At 39.5% G+C, this 16,997-nt stretch overlaps 1 protein-coding gene across 2 annotated transcripts; it reads left to right on the forward strand.

Annotated features, from left to right (window-relative positions):
- Positions 1-26: 26 nt before the first annotated feature.
- Positions 27-15,246, forward strand: NDC1 (NDC1 transmembrane nucleoporin). 2 transcript variants are annotated; one of them, XM_039556174.1, is made up of 18 exons: positions 27-109; positions 782-902; positions 1,813-1,914; positions 2,124-2,298; positions 2,749-2,887; positions 4,298-4,406; positions 5,248-5,299; positions 5,931-6,063; positions 7,552-7,644; positions 8,880-8,961; positions 9,791-9,946; positions 10,903-11,157; positions 11,295-11,413; positions 11,638-11,688; positions 12,112-12,175; positions 13,015-13,115; positions 14,008-14,168; positions 14,995-15,246. In XM_039556174.1, the coding sequence occupies exons 3-18, from the start codon at positions 1,863-1,865 to the stop codon at positions 15,056-15,058; spliced, it is 1,806 nt and encodes a 601-aa protein (XP_039412108.1). In that variant the 5' UTR covers positions 27-109; positions 782-902; positions 1,813-1,862; the 3' UTR covers positions 15,059-15,246. The 2 variants fall into 2 exon arrangements, with proteins under 2 accessions (XP_039412108.1, XP_039412107.1); XM_039556173.1 differs by lacking the exon at positions 27-109 and adding an exon at positions 388-463.
- The last annotated feature ends 1,751 nt before the right edge of the window (positions 15,247-16,997 follow it).

Genomic DNA, 16,997 nt, shown 5'->3' on the forward strand with positions numbered 1-16,997 from the left:
GCACAAAGCATCTTAATGCTCTAAAGCTGTGGGCGAGGGTTTGGTCCAAGGCATGGTGGAGTTGTGACAGGACTGAACCCCCTCGAGCCGCCAGCGAGGCTTTCAAAGTGTTAGTAAACAGACTTAATGTGGACTAATGTGATAATTTTATTTCTTCGCCGCCCCGGGCCGCGCTCTGCCCCGTTAGACGCGGAGGCCGCCCCTGGCTCCCTCAGGCGGCCGTGGCCGCGCGGGGCACGCCGGGACTTGTAGTTCCCGGTGCGCGTGACGTCAGTGCGCACCCCCGGGGGGCGGGGAGAGCGGCGTGCGCGCCTTCCCATTGGCTTCTGCCGGGGCGCGCGGCGGAAGTGTCGCGCGCCCGGCACGTGGGGCCGTTGGGCGGCGGCTTTGAACGGGCGGCCGGGCCGCGGCCATGGAGGCGGCAGCAGCGGCGGCGGGCGGGCAGCGGGCGCTGCTCCGGCAGGTCGGTCCTCGGGCTGCGCTCCCCTCAGGCTGCGCTTCCTCAGACGCTGGGCTGGCGGGTGGCGGCGCATCTCCCCCCGGTCCCGGTTCCATCACGCTGTCTCCCCGCAGGTGCTGGGCTGGCGGATGGTGTCGGTCCCCGGCCCCCTCACGCTGTCTTCCCTCAGGTTCTGGGGTGATAAGCCCTGGTCCCCTCACCCTGTGCACCCCTCAGGCGCTAGGCTGGCGGGTCCCGGTCCCCCCTCCGGGTCCCCTCCTGTTGTCACCGTGCAGGCGCTGGGTTGGCGGGTCCTGGTCCCCTCACGCTGTGTCCCCGCAGGTTCTGGGCTGGCGAGTGGCCGCCGCCGTCACCTGGTCCGTGCTGCTGCTGCCCATCTGCACCGCGGCCTTCATCGTCCTCAGCGGCCTCGACCTGTTCCACCCGGTGCGCTGGATCTCGAGTAGGTGCCCGGCCGTGTTCTCCTGGTTTTGCCCTCACGTGTTTGTGGTTTTGGGGCTTTTTTCTCCATTCTGTTGTTTTGGGCCCAGTCCCAGATAGCGGGAACTGACGGTGGCATCGTGTTACACTAGTGTTTTGAATGGTCTTTGGCCTTTGAAATGTTTCTGTGTTACAATCACAGCAGCCACGGTGCACCCTAGGCAGGAATAAGTGTTGCAAGTTCATGTGAGTATATCCCTCACAGAAGAACAAAAACCAGGTTAAGTGCTTTAGTTATGTGTTCTGAGTACTTGGACACCCTTCCTCTTCCACCCTGGGCAGCTGTTGTTTCCATAAACAGCTTCAGTTTTCTCTATGGTGCACTGAATCCTAAGAGAAATTCCTGAAGCAGCCACTCTGCAGGTGAGAATAACCTTCCCCTGAGTGCCTACAATGAAAATTGAGAGGTGTTTAGCTGGAAGCTCAATGCCTGTGGTCACTGAGCTGCTTCAGGCAGAGAGAGTTGACTTCCTTCCTCCTTTGAAAACAGAAAAGCCCAAGAGAACCACTCTGTAAGAAATTTCTTCCCTTTTTGGTGTGGCTGGATGGCTGCAGCTTTTCTTAAATGAAGAGAAATGTGATATTTGAGCCATAGTTTAATTCACTTTGAAAAAAAAATGTTTTAAACTTCTGAGTGTTCACTTACAAGAAAATCAGCTATAAGGGTGTAAAATAGTTTCTATGGAGCTTCCATATGCTTTTGTGTAGCTGGGCAGACCTCATGTGGGATTAGAGTCCATTGACCATTACTTCTCTTTAAACTCTTAGAGGATTATTGTCAATTGCTTAAGTGCTCTTTTCTGTTACTTAATGTGTCGCTGCTGTGTTATTGCAATTTTCTGAACTATATATATATATTTTTTTTTTTTTAGATTCTTTCAATGACTTGTATACTTCCTATGTCATCTTTTGTATCTTCCTGATGTCTGTGGTGATAATAGTAATAAGCATCTTCAATGTTGAATTTTATGCAGGTGGGTTGTGTAAACTGTTGAACTGTCTTTGATACCTGTATTAAATAAGATGATCATTTACAATTTAGTGACTGATCCTGACTGTGAAAAATTCTTTGTTGACAATGGTGGGTTTTTCTCTCTCTCTCTTTTTTTTTTTTTTTTTTTTTAATGAAAGGTTTTTTTAGTAGTAAGTGAAAATGAATTTTCTGCTTTTTTTTTTTTTACAGTTGTGCCATCGATACCATGCTCTCGATTAGCACTGATAGGAAAAATTATTCACCCTCATCAAGTCATCCATTCCTTTGTTCATGCTATCATGGGAATGCTGGTTGCTTGGTGTGCTACAGTCATGACAAAAGGCAGGTTCCAGTTTCTTGCTGTGTCCTGCACACCTTCAGAAAGGTAATTGTGTGTGTGTGTCAAAGATAAAGAAAGAACTTTTATTGTAAAAAGTATTTATTGATTGTTTCTTTCAAAAGGAATCCCTGGAATTTGGGTTTTCTCAAAAATCAGCAATTGTATGTTGATTTCCTTTATTAAAGGACAAAAAATACCCCCATTTGTAAATGTTACAATGCACAGAGAAATAACTGGACCAGAAAAACTAAATTGCCAGGATTCTTAATGGAAAGTTGTCGCTTGAACTAAGTCTTGGTCTTGTGGTTAATGGGACATATTTCATGCATAAATTACAAAAACAGGTGGTGGGATTCCTACTTTAGCAAAAACTTACTGAGATATCATCAGATGTACTGATCAGGAAAGTAAAATCAAACTTCTGATTTGAGTTTCCTAAGGCTTGAACAGCTTTTTGTTTTGAACTCAGAATTGATTCTAAGTTTTCTATTTTAGCCTAGAAGATGCTGTTCCTCAGATGTGCCTAAACGAGTATCACCTCTTCTTTCTACTTTCTGGAGCTTTCTTGGGATACAGTTACAGTCTTTTCTATCTTATTAACAACATGAATTATTTGCCATTTCCAATCATACAGGTAAGAGGTTTAAGCACCTTTGTAGAAAGACACATAAGTTAAACAGTGAAATAGCCTGGATAATTTGAGTGTGGCAGTAGGAGTTGCCTGTGGGCAGCTGCTTTCACTGATAGATAAAGTGTACACACAGCTTTAAATGCCAGCAGGCTTCATCCTCTTCCTTCCTGCTCAGCTCCTTTTAAATGGACACAGAAATTGGGATGCTGTGACTCTTTAGCATTTAGACTACACTGCTCTGATGCGTGTTAAAAGCTGGCTGAGGTGGCAGGTGAACTACAGGACAATGTGCACAAACTGGGTATCAGTTCCTGGAACTGACAACAAGGGTCACCTAAAAGCTGAAAATCTTGACAGTTAAAAAAAAAAAAGGCAGCATATTATCAGTCATAACTGAGCTCCAGCTGTACCAGCTCAGTTCAAGTCTAAATAGCACCTTAAATCTTGCTTAGAGCTCAACATCTAAAGCCTTTTTGTGTGCGTAGCGCTATGGAAACTGAAATTCCATTAATTCCTCTGGAGGAGTCCTGTAGAAATCTGTACCAGTGTGAAACATCATCTTAAAAATACTTCTGTTGCTGCAGCCTCACAGCAGCCATTAATTTTGCCTGATTCCCAGATTGACACAGTCCAACCAATTTGGCAAGAGTTGTCTTTAAACAAGGTTGGTCGTATTAGTGAAAAACATGTTTGCTGCATTATGCTGACCATTCAGTTCATCAGCAAACCAAGCAACATTTTGTAGCTGAAATATTAAAAAAAAAAAAAATCTATTCCAATGTTGTTAATTCTCCTTTTTTTTGTTTTGTTGTTTTTTGTTTTTTTTTTCCTAGTGCAACTTAGTCAAATAAAAAAATAAATCACTTTGGTTACATTTGCATAGTTTCATTTTCATAGTTTCATGGCCAGCTGGGTTGCTTTTGTCATTTGGAAGCATAGAGTTCATTTATTTGGAGGAAAGCATCAGTATTATGTTGGTTTCACTGCCTGGAGGATTACTGACTCTGGAACTCAGGCTTGTCTAAATTTTCCCTGTATTTTAATTGAACATTGAGAATCTAAATGAAATCTAGTAGATTAAAGATGCCTTTTTTTTTCTTCTTTATTTTGCATTAGACAGAGCTACTCTATTTTGTTCTCTTGTGTATGGAGTCAATCTACCCCATCTTCAATTTTCACTGCTACAACTAGGAAAAAGGATAAGAACTAGACATGAGTATAAAATATCAGGAAAGACTGGGAGCATAAATAATAAATGCAACACCTGGAATTACCTTAAATTAAGTTTTTAATTGATCTAGACTACAGGCTTCCAAGTACATTGTCCTTTTTTTGTTGTATTATTTTTATTAACTGTTTCATTGATTTGTTCTGAATGTGGAATACTAAACTATTTCTTTTGTTTGGTTTTAGCAATACAAGTATTTACGTTTCAGAAGGTCTTTGCCTCTCCTGATAAAACACAGTTGTGTGGAATCGTTATATTTTGTTAGAAACTTCTGTGTCACATATTACTTTTTTGGTAAGGGCTCCTGAAATTCTCTCTCTTTAATTTGTAATTCCTGTATTTTGAAAACTTTGATCAGTCAGGCTTTGGACTGTTGCTTCCACTGCCTGGTAGTGGAAATGTAGTGTCCCAGAGCTGAACTTGACACACCAGCGGTGGGCAGGACTTCACTGTGTGTAATGTTCTCTATCTTCCCTATTTTTTAGGCAAAGATTAGCACTTTGGCTTTATTCTCAAGTGCCCTGTATATTATTTGGAGGGAGCTTGGGAAACAAAGGTAGGATGGCTCCCTCCCATAAGAAAATGGAGTTTGGTCTGTGGTGCAAAAAAAATCTCTGCTGATTAAGATAATTGCTCTAGACTTTCTAAAAATCAGGAATGCTTTGTTAGGGTTGTAATTATCCTCCTAGATGATGTCAAAATATGCAAGAATTATTATCCCTTTATTTACATCAGGGGATAAATTGGAAGTATAGTGCTTCTATATCAGATTCCATTAAGTCTTTAAAAGCACTTTGCTGCTGCCTGGGCTGTAGTGAAAATTAATATTAAATTACTATTAACCCTCTTTTGTTAGTGAGGAAACACAATTAACTCACTGCTGAGAAGCAGCAATAAAAGAGAAGGTCTACATCTCTCAGTGCATAGCTGCTGGCCTGAAGCCTTTTTTCCTTCTCTTTTTTCTATTTCTTAAAACAAAATAACCCCAAAGGCAGATTGTTTCCTTGTCCATGTGAGTTACAAGACCTGTCTCTTGTCTCTGCATGAATTCTATTTTTTTTGTCGTCTTCTTGGCCTACTGTGTGTGTGTTTTGTAGTGTTGTATTTGTTTCAGAGTTTCTTTTTGACTCCCTAGGTTATATCCCAAAGGTATGGATATGTACCACGATGGATCTCCATACAGACAGGTAGGTAGGACATTGTGCTGGAAACTTGGAATCGTGGCTGACAGCTGCCTTGCTGGGGAAATCCAGCTTGCTAGCAGGACTCAGTTCTTTGCCTCCCCACATAGAACATGGGGAGCTTTGGCCACTTCTGCAATGAATCCTAAAGGAACCAGTGTCCCCTTGTAGGAACCATCTTGTCATTAAGATAGTAATTAAGAAATTACCTTTTTTTTCATCTCTGTAAGTCTTTAGAATATTAGAAAGGCTAATTCCTCCAAATTGCATCTATGAGTTTTATCTGATTTTCTATGGTGGGGTTTTTTTTTGGTGGGGGGAATCTTTATTTTTATATGGCTGTTTTAAAATAGGGAAGCTGGAGTCTTAATATCTTAATTGACTAAAACTGTAGTCATTATTACTTATTTCATATTTCTTACTCCTTAATTTCATTAATTTTTCTTAACTTTATTTCCTCAGTTACTGAAAAATCAAAGAGCTGGTATCTTAAACACACTTAAACTTTTTTTGTTAAAAAAAAAAAAAAAGAGCAGCTTTATTTCTGCAATTGTTGCTACTTTAACAGCTTGCTACAGACATCTTTCATAATACAAATACTAAAATACTTATATCCTCTTGGTTATTTTATCTGCAGTAAATTACATCCTCTTGACACTCTGAGTGGCTTACTGGATCTCTCCTTGTTTTACCATACCTGGCTGAGTGGTGTGTTTCTCCTGATGACCTGGTACATTGCTTGGCTGCTCTTCAAAATCTATGCCACAGAGGTCAGTACTTGTGACAGTGCTCAAGTTAGAACATCAGCGTGGCACAGATGATTCTTTCATTTCAAAAGAAGTTCTACTAGGAAATAACTCACTGTGAGTTCTTGAATTTTCACAGCATGCACTACAGATAGTAACTGATAACTGAGTAGTGAAGAGAGGCCTGGCGTTAACTGCCTTTCCCTTTCTTCTCATAGCAAGACCTGTGCTCCTTACAAAAAATGTTTTGTTACTGCCACCTCCTCCTCTTACTCCTCTGCTTCTGTTTCCAGATATTTCCTTGTAAGAATAGAGAGGAAAAAATTGTTCATCTAACTTGATTTTAATTTTTTTAAATTAAAACACTACGAGACTCTTGATAAAAGAGAAGAAAAGTTAGGTTTAAATCCTGGGTCAATGTATTGGTGCAAAGTACTCATGGAATTAAACAGCAAATTCAGTGTTGGGGTGTTTAATTAGCTTTAATTAGAAAGGTGTAGTTGTTGTGACTATGTGGACAAAAGATCAACAATGAGTCAAGCATGACAACAGCTCTGAGGTGTGAGCAACCTGTCTCAAAGGATAATAACAAGCACCAGTGAACACTGTGTCAACATCTCTAATTACTATATTGCTTATGAAACTGTGGAAGACAAAAGAAACATCCATCTGTGAAAGTATGAAATGGACTTTGCCCTTTTGGCTGATGAAAAATATTTTTTTATTCACATGATTTTGTTTTTCTTAATGAGCTAAAAAGTTCATTAAGCTGCTTTTAAATATTTGCATAGTGTTAAGTGAAAAGTCAGGAAAGAAATTGTAAAATTAGGCCACATGAAGTTCATTTATTAACCCCTTGAAAGCAATTGCTACCTCAGGTTTCAATGTTGCAGTTGGAAACAGGAGAATAAGGCTATGATGTGTAAAACAAGTGCAGTAACACAAAACTAACAGGTAATCTGTTCCCAAATTGAACCATGTGAAATAGCATTAAAACAATGGAATGCTTGATACAATTCAAGCAGTGCTATTTACATTTTAAATGTTGTAGCCACAGAAATTCTATTAAAACACAGGATATGAATATCATGATGATAAAAATAAGAATTCTTCTGTTTAGAAGTGGAGCAGCACAAAAGAAGAATTTCAAAAATATTTTCTTATTTGCTAAAAGAGCCCTCAGTTCTTCACTAGAGTTGTTACCCAGGTGTAAAGACAGGCACTGCAGTTTAGGTTTCAGTCTTTTTTTGGAATATGGTGTTATTAGTTTTTCCCAGATACGTGGTTAGAGGAATTTCTTACATAAAGATGTGATGCCCCTAGCCACAAATTATATGAGCACATTTATTTGAAGATAAAGATATCTGAATTTTCTAAGATTTCTCAATTTTAAATGAAAGGAGTAAACTCTTTTTGTTTCTATGTTAGAAATTCCAGGCCAGTTTACTGGTCTTTCATAAGATTTTCTTGTGCTTCCCTCTGTATAATACAACTTTTGATGTTTGTATTTAGAGTCATCATTTTCCCATTCAACCAACATTTGCTCAGGAGACAGACCAGTGCCTGCCTAAAATCTTAAACAGCAATCCTCCCCTCCTTATAAAGGTAATTGAACTCCTACCTCTTCCCTGATAGGTGTGTACTAAAAAGATGTTTTTCAGAGCAATCAGTCACATCTTACAGGTACCAGTTCTGTTCACTGAGGTGTTCCTTGAAAAGCTGCCTCAGAGCACTCACAGGCTGTTACACTGTATGGTGAAAATTTGTTTAGTAGTGACATCTGCTGGTGCTCACCACGGTTACTTTCAGCTGAAGATTCATTTAGTCAAAGGTAAGATCTGTGTGCAGCAGAAGTGTGATAGTGTGTACTGATGCAAAAACAGCAGCTTAGTGGCATTCAGGTTTTTGTAACTCAACTTTGAGTCTTGTCACATAAGCAGGTGTTTTCTCAAACCTTTGTACTCTCAACATCTTGTCCCTGCTAAATATATTTGAGCTCTTAACATGTGTGTTCTCTCTTGAAATTAAAAATACATCTGTATTTACGTTGGAAGTTGGGTTTCTTTTTTATAAAAGGCAATAGTAAAAAGCTACTTAGAACCTGTGAGTAAAGAAGAGGAATTTTGGTCTATGGTAGTCATTAATAGGACTTACTGATTACAATACTTAGAAATTGGAGACCTTATTTAAGAGGTAATATGTAAATAAAGATAAGAATATTCTCTTGCACATGCAAAATCTACCTTTACTGATTTTACAGATTTCTGATAAGGCTGGAGATACCTTTTTAAGCTTTGCTGCATTATCTGAGGATAAGTGGGGAAGAGTTGACCACGAACAGTTAAAGGAACAGGAAATCTAATTTATGATCTCAGATGTGATTAAAATGTCCTATTTATAATAGGATTTGAATATTGTGAAAAATCTGGTTATTTTTAGTTTGCCACACGAATTGCTTAATCCCATGAAAAAACAGTGGTAGGTTGGTCCCATAAGGCACTGACCCTAAAGCTGTAGTTGAGATCTGGTTTGCAAAAACATTTCTCTTCTTAGACTTTTTTGTGTCTTAAGATCTTTCTGCCTGAGCTGTTAGAATAAAAAAAACAGTGTTAGATCTTGAACTGCAGAGAACTGACATATCAGTAAAGCTCTTAATAGCTCAGCAGCTCCATCCAGAGTGGTTCTAGGGATCTGCCTCCATTCTCTTTCTGTTACATGGCTGGTTTTAGCCTGTGTGATCTCATTCTCTGGCAGGGATTGATTTTGTATGGATAACTACATATTTTTTAAGCAAATACATTGGACTTCGCATGCACTAAAGCATTTTCCTTTCTTTGTAGTTTTTAGCCTTACAAGACTTGATGTTACTTTCCCAGTATTCTCCTGTTCGACGACAGGAAGTCTTTAGCCTTAGCCAGCCAGGTAATTATAAAATTTATTTTCTGTTGATTCCTTTTTTAAAATTGTCAGTCAAATGCTCTTAGAAATTATGTAATGCTGTGAGGCATGCTACCAAAGCCAGGAGCCTCTAGCCTGTGGTGCCTTTTCCAAAAGGATGCTCAATTACCTATAATCATGTTGTTTCACCTGCTAAACTCAACCAGTTCTGGTGTCTGTTGGATTTAAATGACAGCCAAAAGGAAACACAAGTTTAGGATTTTGAAAGCAGGGCCCACTTCACACCACCAGTCAGATAGTCCAGACTGGAAAATCTAACAGATATGTATGGAAGCTGAATGTTGAGGTGGGAGTGGGGGAAAATCAGGCACAAATACTGAATCACCACTGCAGCTATGAGAGCAAACAGTGGCTGTAACTTCAATTAGTGCACAGCCTTTTTGCTGTTTTCAAAGATATGGCAGAGGAGGTCAATTAAAACTACTTAGAAGCCTTCAGGAACTTTTTGTAGCACCTTACCAGAAATTCTAGTATTTGTACTATTTCAAAACTGTTTTGCCATCACCACTGATATTTGTTCATTTTGGCCGTTCAGTGATTTCAGATCTGATGGGCTGAACTGCTTGTGTTTCCTGCTTGCTTAGCAGGTTTCACTGAGTTATCCATAGAATCTGTCCATGTTTTCATCTTCTCTCAGTACAAACAAGCTGTCACAGTAGAAATGCCCTGTGGCGTTTCGGAAGCTGAGTGGCCCTGTCACAGTGAAGCTCCTGCTGAGAGCACGTGGGCATTGTCAGAACAGATACAGGGAGGAGCAGCTGGGTTAAACCCTGCTCTTTGTGTGCACTGCCAGGTGGGCACCCACACAACTGGACTGCAATATCCCGGGAGTGTTTGAGTCTCCTGAGTGACCTTACCCAGAGGCTGATGGCACAGCAGGAAGCAGCAGCAGCAAATGGGAGAGCAAAGCCACCAGTGGGAGAGCTGAAGGTACCTCCACAGACTCCAGGTATGTGAGGAAATGCTCATAAAGGTCTGTAAAGCATGAAGGTACCAATAGATACCTTAGTCTCAAATTTTATGAGGAAAATGAGGCATTTCTGCAAATAAATCCAAACAAAAAAGATCTTTTTGTTGAAATAATCCCAAAATAGCTAGAAAACTTGCGGTTATCATGTTTACTGAGTTTGTTTACTTGCATGATATTATGTTCAATACAGTATTTTTTCCATACTTGCATGAATAAAAAAAGTGGTTATCACAGTTTCAGTAAGTGGTTCAACATAGCACAGGGAGAATTTAAGTCTTGCCAAGAGATGCTCTGTAAATTGCATAACTGCTCTTATGATTAGTGTAAGATGGTAAAATTAGGTTTTGTTTATGTTTGTGTGATTCACTAATATCACTGTAGAGTGAGGAGAGCCCAGTCTGACTCCTGAGCTGTGAGCAGCCTCCAGGCATTTCGAGTGTTTTACATGCCAGACTTGGGCATCATTCCTGGCAGCACAGCTGTGTTATCACAAGGCTGCCAGGTAATGGAATCCCTTAGGAGGCAGTGCCCTGGCAACAGCAGGGACTGTTGGTGTGTCACAGGTGAATTTCTTCTAGTGCTGCTGATCCTTGGCTTTTGAGATGGACATGCCTTTTCTCACACAATCAGAATAACTTTTCATTCTTCTGTAGGCAGCCTTTTTTCTCATACTTACAGGGTGTAGTAATGTTGGCTAGCAGAAGGAGTAAAAGAAATAAATCCACAAGGATCCTTCTCATCACTTGCTGGTTTTAAGCTGATGAACTTTGAAAACACTCCATGCTTATGCTGATGTGCAAGACCACAGTGCTAATCTTGACATTTAATAAAAGCTCTGATACAGAAGTTGTTGAAATAGCAATCAAATAACAAACCCATCTCCTATTTCATTGTGCCAGCCTGTTGTCTTCATGCAGTGTGTTCTTTGTCACTAGGAGCTGTTGGGATAGAAGACATGGCATTCCAGTCACAGAGGTCCAACATTGTTCTCAGAGCCTCCATGTCTCCACTGGTTAAGCCATCCCTGCTGCCTGTGAAGACATCTCCTGGCTCTGATGTTGGTTCACCTTTCAGCTCCCCTGCTTTAAGTTACAAGATGGGAGTTGTGGATGTAAAGTCCCCTTGGCACGGACCAGTTCAAAGTCCCCATGTCATGAGAAGAGGACCAAAGCTGTGGACATCAGTTCCAGGTAGAGATTTTTCCACAGCACTGTCTTGAGCCTCGCAGCCATAAGTGTAGTAACAATGTCAATGGAGAGTGCATTGTGAGGATTAAAGTGGCAGCAACCAGTTTTTCTGAAGGTACTGTATTTTTTTTTTCTTGCAGATCAGCAAATGAATGGTTCCCATCATGAATCCTTCCCAGTGGTCTCTGCTGCAAGAACTGGCAGTGAGGCAGTGCAGCCAAGATTTATTTACACGTGGCTTCAGAACAAGCAAGAACAGGTGGAGTAAAATTGCAGTGCATAGGGGGGTGCAGCTTAGGTGGTATCTCTCTGGAAGAATTTTCCACTTTATGGAATGAATACTTCCTTGTCCACTTAGCTTATATAACAAATCCTTCCCTCCACTCTCTATCCCTATGCTGTGTGAAGATAGTAGGGTTTAGGAGGGCCAACTGTGCATGCCTTAAATGCAGATGATGTGTTTAATCTTTTGTTTCTTTTCAGATGAAAAACTTCTTGTCCAAACGGGCACTGATAATGTATTTCTTCAGCAAGGTAAGGGTGCTCCTGTGTTTGAGACACAGGTTACGGTTCTAAAACCTGTATTTTCGTCTAAGGCTTTCCATAAGTACAACTTCTTGCTTGCTGTGAGTTTCACAGCAGGATTGTCCCATACCTGCAGAAAATAAGAATATCAATGCTTGTTTAAACTCATCTTATTAGAAACTGCATTTTGCTTAAAGCATTCTTAGCCCTTGAAAACTAGCTTGGGTATATCCTTTTCTTCCCCTTTTTTTCCTCCCCGGTTACAGCTGTAGCATTGTGGGCAGCTCCTGTCCAAAAAGAATTTTACTACTTTAGATCAGATTTTTCTGGCTATTTCCCAAGATCCTTTGGCCTTGAAAGTCTGTTCTGAAACCTGCAAGCTTGGTGATATTATTTACAAAGTGCCCTTGCAACACTTTGCTTTCTTCTCAGCACCCAGAGGCCTCCATCCAGGCTGTTTTCTCTGACGCCCAAATGCACATCTGGGCTTTGGAAGGTAAGTGGTTTCCAGGTGATTCCATTCATGGAAAACTCTCTGGGCTCTGTTGTTTTATAAATGTAACAGAAAAAAATCTTTGAAATGCTTTTGATAAAAACCCAGCTGCATTTCAGACACCAACATGACTAAAGTCTAATTCACTTGTTTGTTTTGAGATCCCACGTGAGATCTCTTCCTTTATGTTCTGTACAGATTCCTAAACTTGATTTCTGGTGGTTCTCTCTCATTTGAACCTACATATCACTTTTACATTTTTTCTTGTGACAGATTTATTTTTACAGCAGCTTTTCTGACTAAAGGCTCTGGGTCTTTCTCTGTTCATCAGAGAGCTGAGGGAGATACTCAGGTAGTAACTCAGCAAATAAACAAAAAAGATGGTCTGCAGAGAATTAGAAGAACAATGACAGTATGAAGTTACATTCTGGATTTTCTTGTTTCTTTCAAAGCCATGAGTAAATACCAGTATTGATAGAATCTTTTATTACATTTGTCTGTGCAAAGTGTATCAGTTTCCTTGGTGATGTGTTTTATGGGCAGATGTGCCATGCTGTGTCAGATTGAAGGTGATGGCTTGGGATGTACAGAGTTTGGAGATGGGAATCACACATAATTTTTGTATAATCTCTCTTGCTTTACCAACATCAAGCTATTAAACACCTGTCAAACCAGTGAGTGGTTTAGTCCTTGAGCCAGAGCTGAGGTGACTGTCAGCTGGCTGCAGCAAGTCCTGAGGAATTCCACCACACTAATGGTGTTGCCTGAAGATTCCACGATCTTTGTTATTGAATTCTCACCTTTTGAAGCATTAATTACAACAGATTTCTTTTTTTTTTAAGGTCTGTCTCACTTGGTAGCAGCCTCCTTTACTGAAGACCAATTTGGAGTTGTCCAAACTACACTGCCAGCTATCCTGAACACGTTACTGACTCTTCAGGAGGTAAAACTATTAACTTTGCCTTGCTGCAAGGCAAGTTTAGAAGAGGAGTCTTACTGATTTTATGTAATGACCTTACTGACTAGTCATAACATTGAAGTTGTTGCCACTAAAACAGCTCTTCTGCAGTTAATCTAACCAAAACAGCTGGTTGCCACTATGTACACTATGAAACAGCTGAATAAAAACCCTGTTGGTGTTTTAAAATGTAGAAGGAGAAAATATGGAATGTTTAATTTTAAATAAAGGCTACTGTGTGCTCAGTTGAAGAGTTTATTTTAGGGATGCTGCAATTCTAATACAGTATCTTTTGCAGAGTTAGAACTTAATCTTTATTTGGTTGCACATAATTCCTGGTGCAACACGGAGCACTTGGACACATTGCAAATCTCAGGAGATAAAATCTGTGTCTCTGCTAATACTAACACACTACTCTCAAATTACTGATGTTTGTGTAATGTGTGTTTTAAAAAATCCAGATTTATTTCCAAGGCTATGTGTGTCCTTTTAACATTACCATTTTACACTGCCCTAATGGAGATTCTTGGAAAGAATTTAGAGGTTATTAAAGTTCTTCAGTGTAAGTCATCTATTCCAAGAACAGGCACCAGCAGGGAAATAAAGCCAATACCCTTGTTTGTGAAAGAAACAAGTCATAATACAGGATAGAATTGTGTTTCTCCTTAGCTTAAGACTCAGTAACAGAGAATCTTATGTCACAGAGCCTGGTTCTGTATTCCTATTGATGGCTGGGAAATGCTCAGTCTCCAAAACATTTTTGGTGGAATCTCTGAATTTGCACTTTGTTTTTGCTTTATTTGACACAAACATGTCACTAGTTACATTATGAAATAATTGAACATATGACAGGAATCTGTTTGTTTTTCTCAATCAGGTTGTAGACAGACATTTCAAACTACCACATGTTTCTAGCAAACCTCCCCGGATTTCAGGGAGTCTGGTGGACACATCCTACAAAACACTACGATTTGCACTTAGAGCATCTCTGAAAACAGCCTTATACCGGATAACTACTGTCTTTGGAGAACACTTGAAGTAAGAATTTCCTCATGATTGCTTGCTTGTTAAATTTAGTCTAATTAATGTTATTTTAGGACTTGTGAAAAGGGAAGTTTTGGGGGAAAAAAATCGCTTCTGGTCATTATTATAACTTGGTATTTTAGTATTTTTTGATTTGTGGAACCTTAAAAAGTTCCTGTGTAGATATATGGTCCCCCTTAGAAATTTATTATTCATAGATTCCTAGGCAATTTTTCTTAGTGACTTTTCACGAACTCTTTAGAAGCAGTTCATGAATACCACTTGTTTAATAGATCTCAGCTGCTGAAAAGAAAATAAATCAACTAGAGACAATGGTTCTGCAGAGAGAGAATCCTGTGAAGGGTCCAAATAATGAAATTCCATTGCTGCTTGGTTGTCCAACAGCTCTTCCTCAACCACTCTCCCAGCAGGCAAACTTCCATACTTGGCCTCAGAATATGTGGGACTGAAACATCCTGTAGTATCTGCCCATCTCTCCCTCTGGGGATGAAATGTCCCTTGGTTTAAAAGTGCTCAGTATACAGAAGGGATCATTTTAAGAGGTTCTTTCTTACCTAAATCATCCTTGTAAGTTAATCAGTTGCTGTTTAAAGGTAAGGAAATGGGCAAGGGTTCCTGGTATAGGTATTTTTTAGAAGCTGTTGAGGGTAAGAATTGACAGTTTTAAGGGTTAATATACTTCTTTGTCTTGGAACATAGATGGTTTTTCATAAAATTTAGCTTCAGTGTAATTGATTTCAATGTACACTCAATTTTGGCATGAGACTTTAGTTTTGTGCTATATTACTTTTAATGTAAAATGTTCTGCATTTGTTTCTAGTGCTGTACAAGTGGCTACAGAACACAAGAAAAGACTTCAGCAATTCCTGGAGTACAAAGAATAAATTGTGATGCAGCTACGGTTGGTTTTTTCTAGACTCTTGCTAAGAAGAAAGTGGGACTAATGAGGCTTTTTACCTTTGCTTTTTGGAAAAGCATATGGAAGTACAAGTTGCAGAACAAAACTTTTAGAACTGTAGAAGAGTCCTTATGGGTTTGAATCATCTTTGTATAATAAAACTTGTAAAATTCATCTTGCCTTCTTTTAATGTCACTTACAAATGAGAAAGTGCCAGTTCTTCTTCTAGGTAAGACTATGACATTTAAGGTTGTCAGAGTTACTTTGACACTCAGATCTTTCATTATTTTTCAGACTGTGTTCTTTCCCTACTCTCTTCTGTTAAGGGGCTGAGGAGAGATTCACGTAGATACTTAGTGCTTAAGTGCTTCATAAATTTAGTCGATAACATTTTTAGATTGAGAGTGCAGTTTAAGTGTAGGAAACAGATGTGCCCAGGAGTAAAACATGCTGCTCCCTCTGTAAGCTGGAAATATTCCTTCAGAGTACAATGGGTGTGCAGAAAGGCATTATTAGCACACAAATACTGCCTGGAAAGTGAGCAGCTCAGATTTTATCTTTAAGGTGACTTAGGAAACCAAGTTCTGATCTATACAGAAACATACAGGAAACCTTACTGCATTTAGTAAAACTCCCAAATAAAGATACTGGGAATTAAAGTTTAGATCAACAGCTTTCTGTTCCGGGGGTAGGATGTTTGCAGCACATCCAAATTTTTCAAAATTATATACATTATTGGTAGCTTCTGGTGAAAAATACTACTTTTTTTAAAGCTTTTTATCTGAAAACCTGTCTAAATAATTTAAAAATTACCTACTCAATTTTTAAACAGACTCCAGTTACTGTGATACCTATAGTGAAAAACGTGTGGAATATGAAGATAAGAACAGTAAGCTAAATGGTTCTGCAAATGAATTTAGTTTGATAAGGGGAAACAAAACTGTAATTTTCCTTCAGTGCTGTTAATCCTATGGTTTTTGTTGTGTTGGGTTTTTTGGTTTTTTTTAACAGAGGACCCAAGATTTGAGGATGGCCATAGTGTTAGTTATGTTGGAGTGATGTGGCTGTGTAGTAATAGGGTGTCTGTAAGGTTTGGGTAAGAGAGAAAACCCTGAATCTCCAGTGAGACCTGCATATTGCTTTCTTCAGTACAGACAGAGGTAATTTTTTTGTAATGCAGACACTGCAGATGTTAGATTTGGTAGTGGAAATGAGAATGATATTGTTCTTTTTGCTTTGGGATGGCCCATAGCAAACATGGTAAGGTGATAGATAGCCTTTCATAATGTTTAAAGGTTAAGCTAAAGCTTCCCCTAGCTTGACTTCTACCACAGGTAGAAGCCTCTTGCCTGCCTGACTTATTAAATAATTTAATTTGCATATTTTTTGGCATTGCAATGTGCACCTGGAGTTAAATGGTGCTTTAGCTGGTACCTCAGGTGTAACTGGTGACCCAAATACTGCAGATGAAAGTTTCAAATAAATTTTTCATGATTTTAAACAGATGCAGTATTTTTTTTATTTTTATTGCTGTGGTATTTTCTGCAACACTCTTGCAGCTATAAACTGCAATTTGTAAGTAAGTGTTACAGTTGTGAACAACAGGCTTAAAATGTAGATAACTTTTTGATGGCAAAGTGGCTGAGGTCTGTCCTTGTGTTGCAGCAAGGATAACATCTTACTCTAGTTTTGGCTTTGGGAATAATTCTATTCCCCTGGCAAACTGTGCTGGTATTTCAAGTCCCTTTGTATACTTTTGTCTTAACATAAAAAGAATCAGTCTGTGAAGCCTCTGTGATGTAGGGGAAGAATCTCTTGAGTTCAATTCTGCATTCTGGGTAATGAAAAAAGCCTTTTGACTGTTGGTTTCTGTAGCTGCAGCTAAACTGGATCCCTCAAGGCTGATAGTACTTCTCATCTGTTTA

This window comes from Corvus cornix, chromosome 8 (genome assembly GCF_000738735.6).
Source record: "Corvus cornix cornix isolate S_Up_H32 chromosome 8, ASM73873v5, whole genome shotgun sequence".
Lineage (NCBI taxonomy): Eukaryota > Metazoa > Chordata > Aves > Passeriformes > Corvidae > Corvus > Corvus cornix.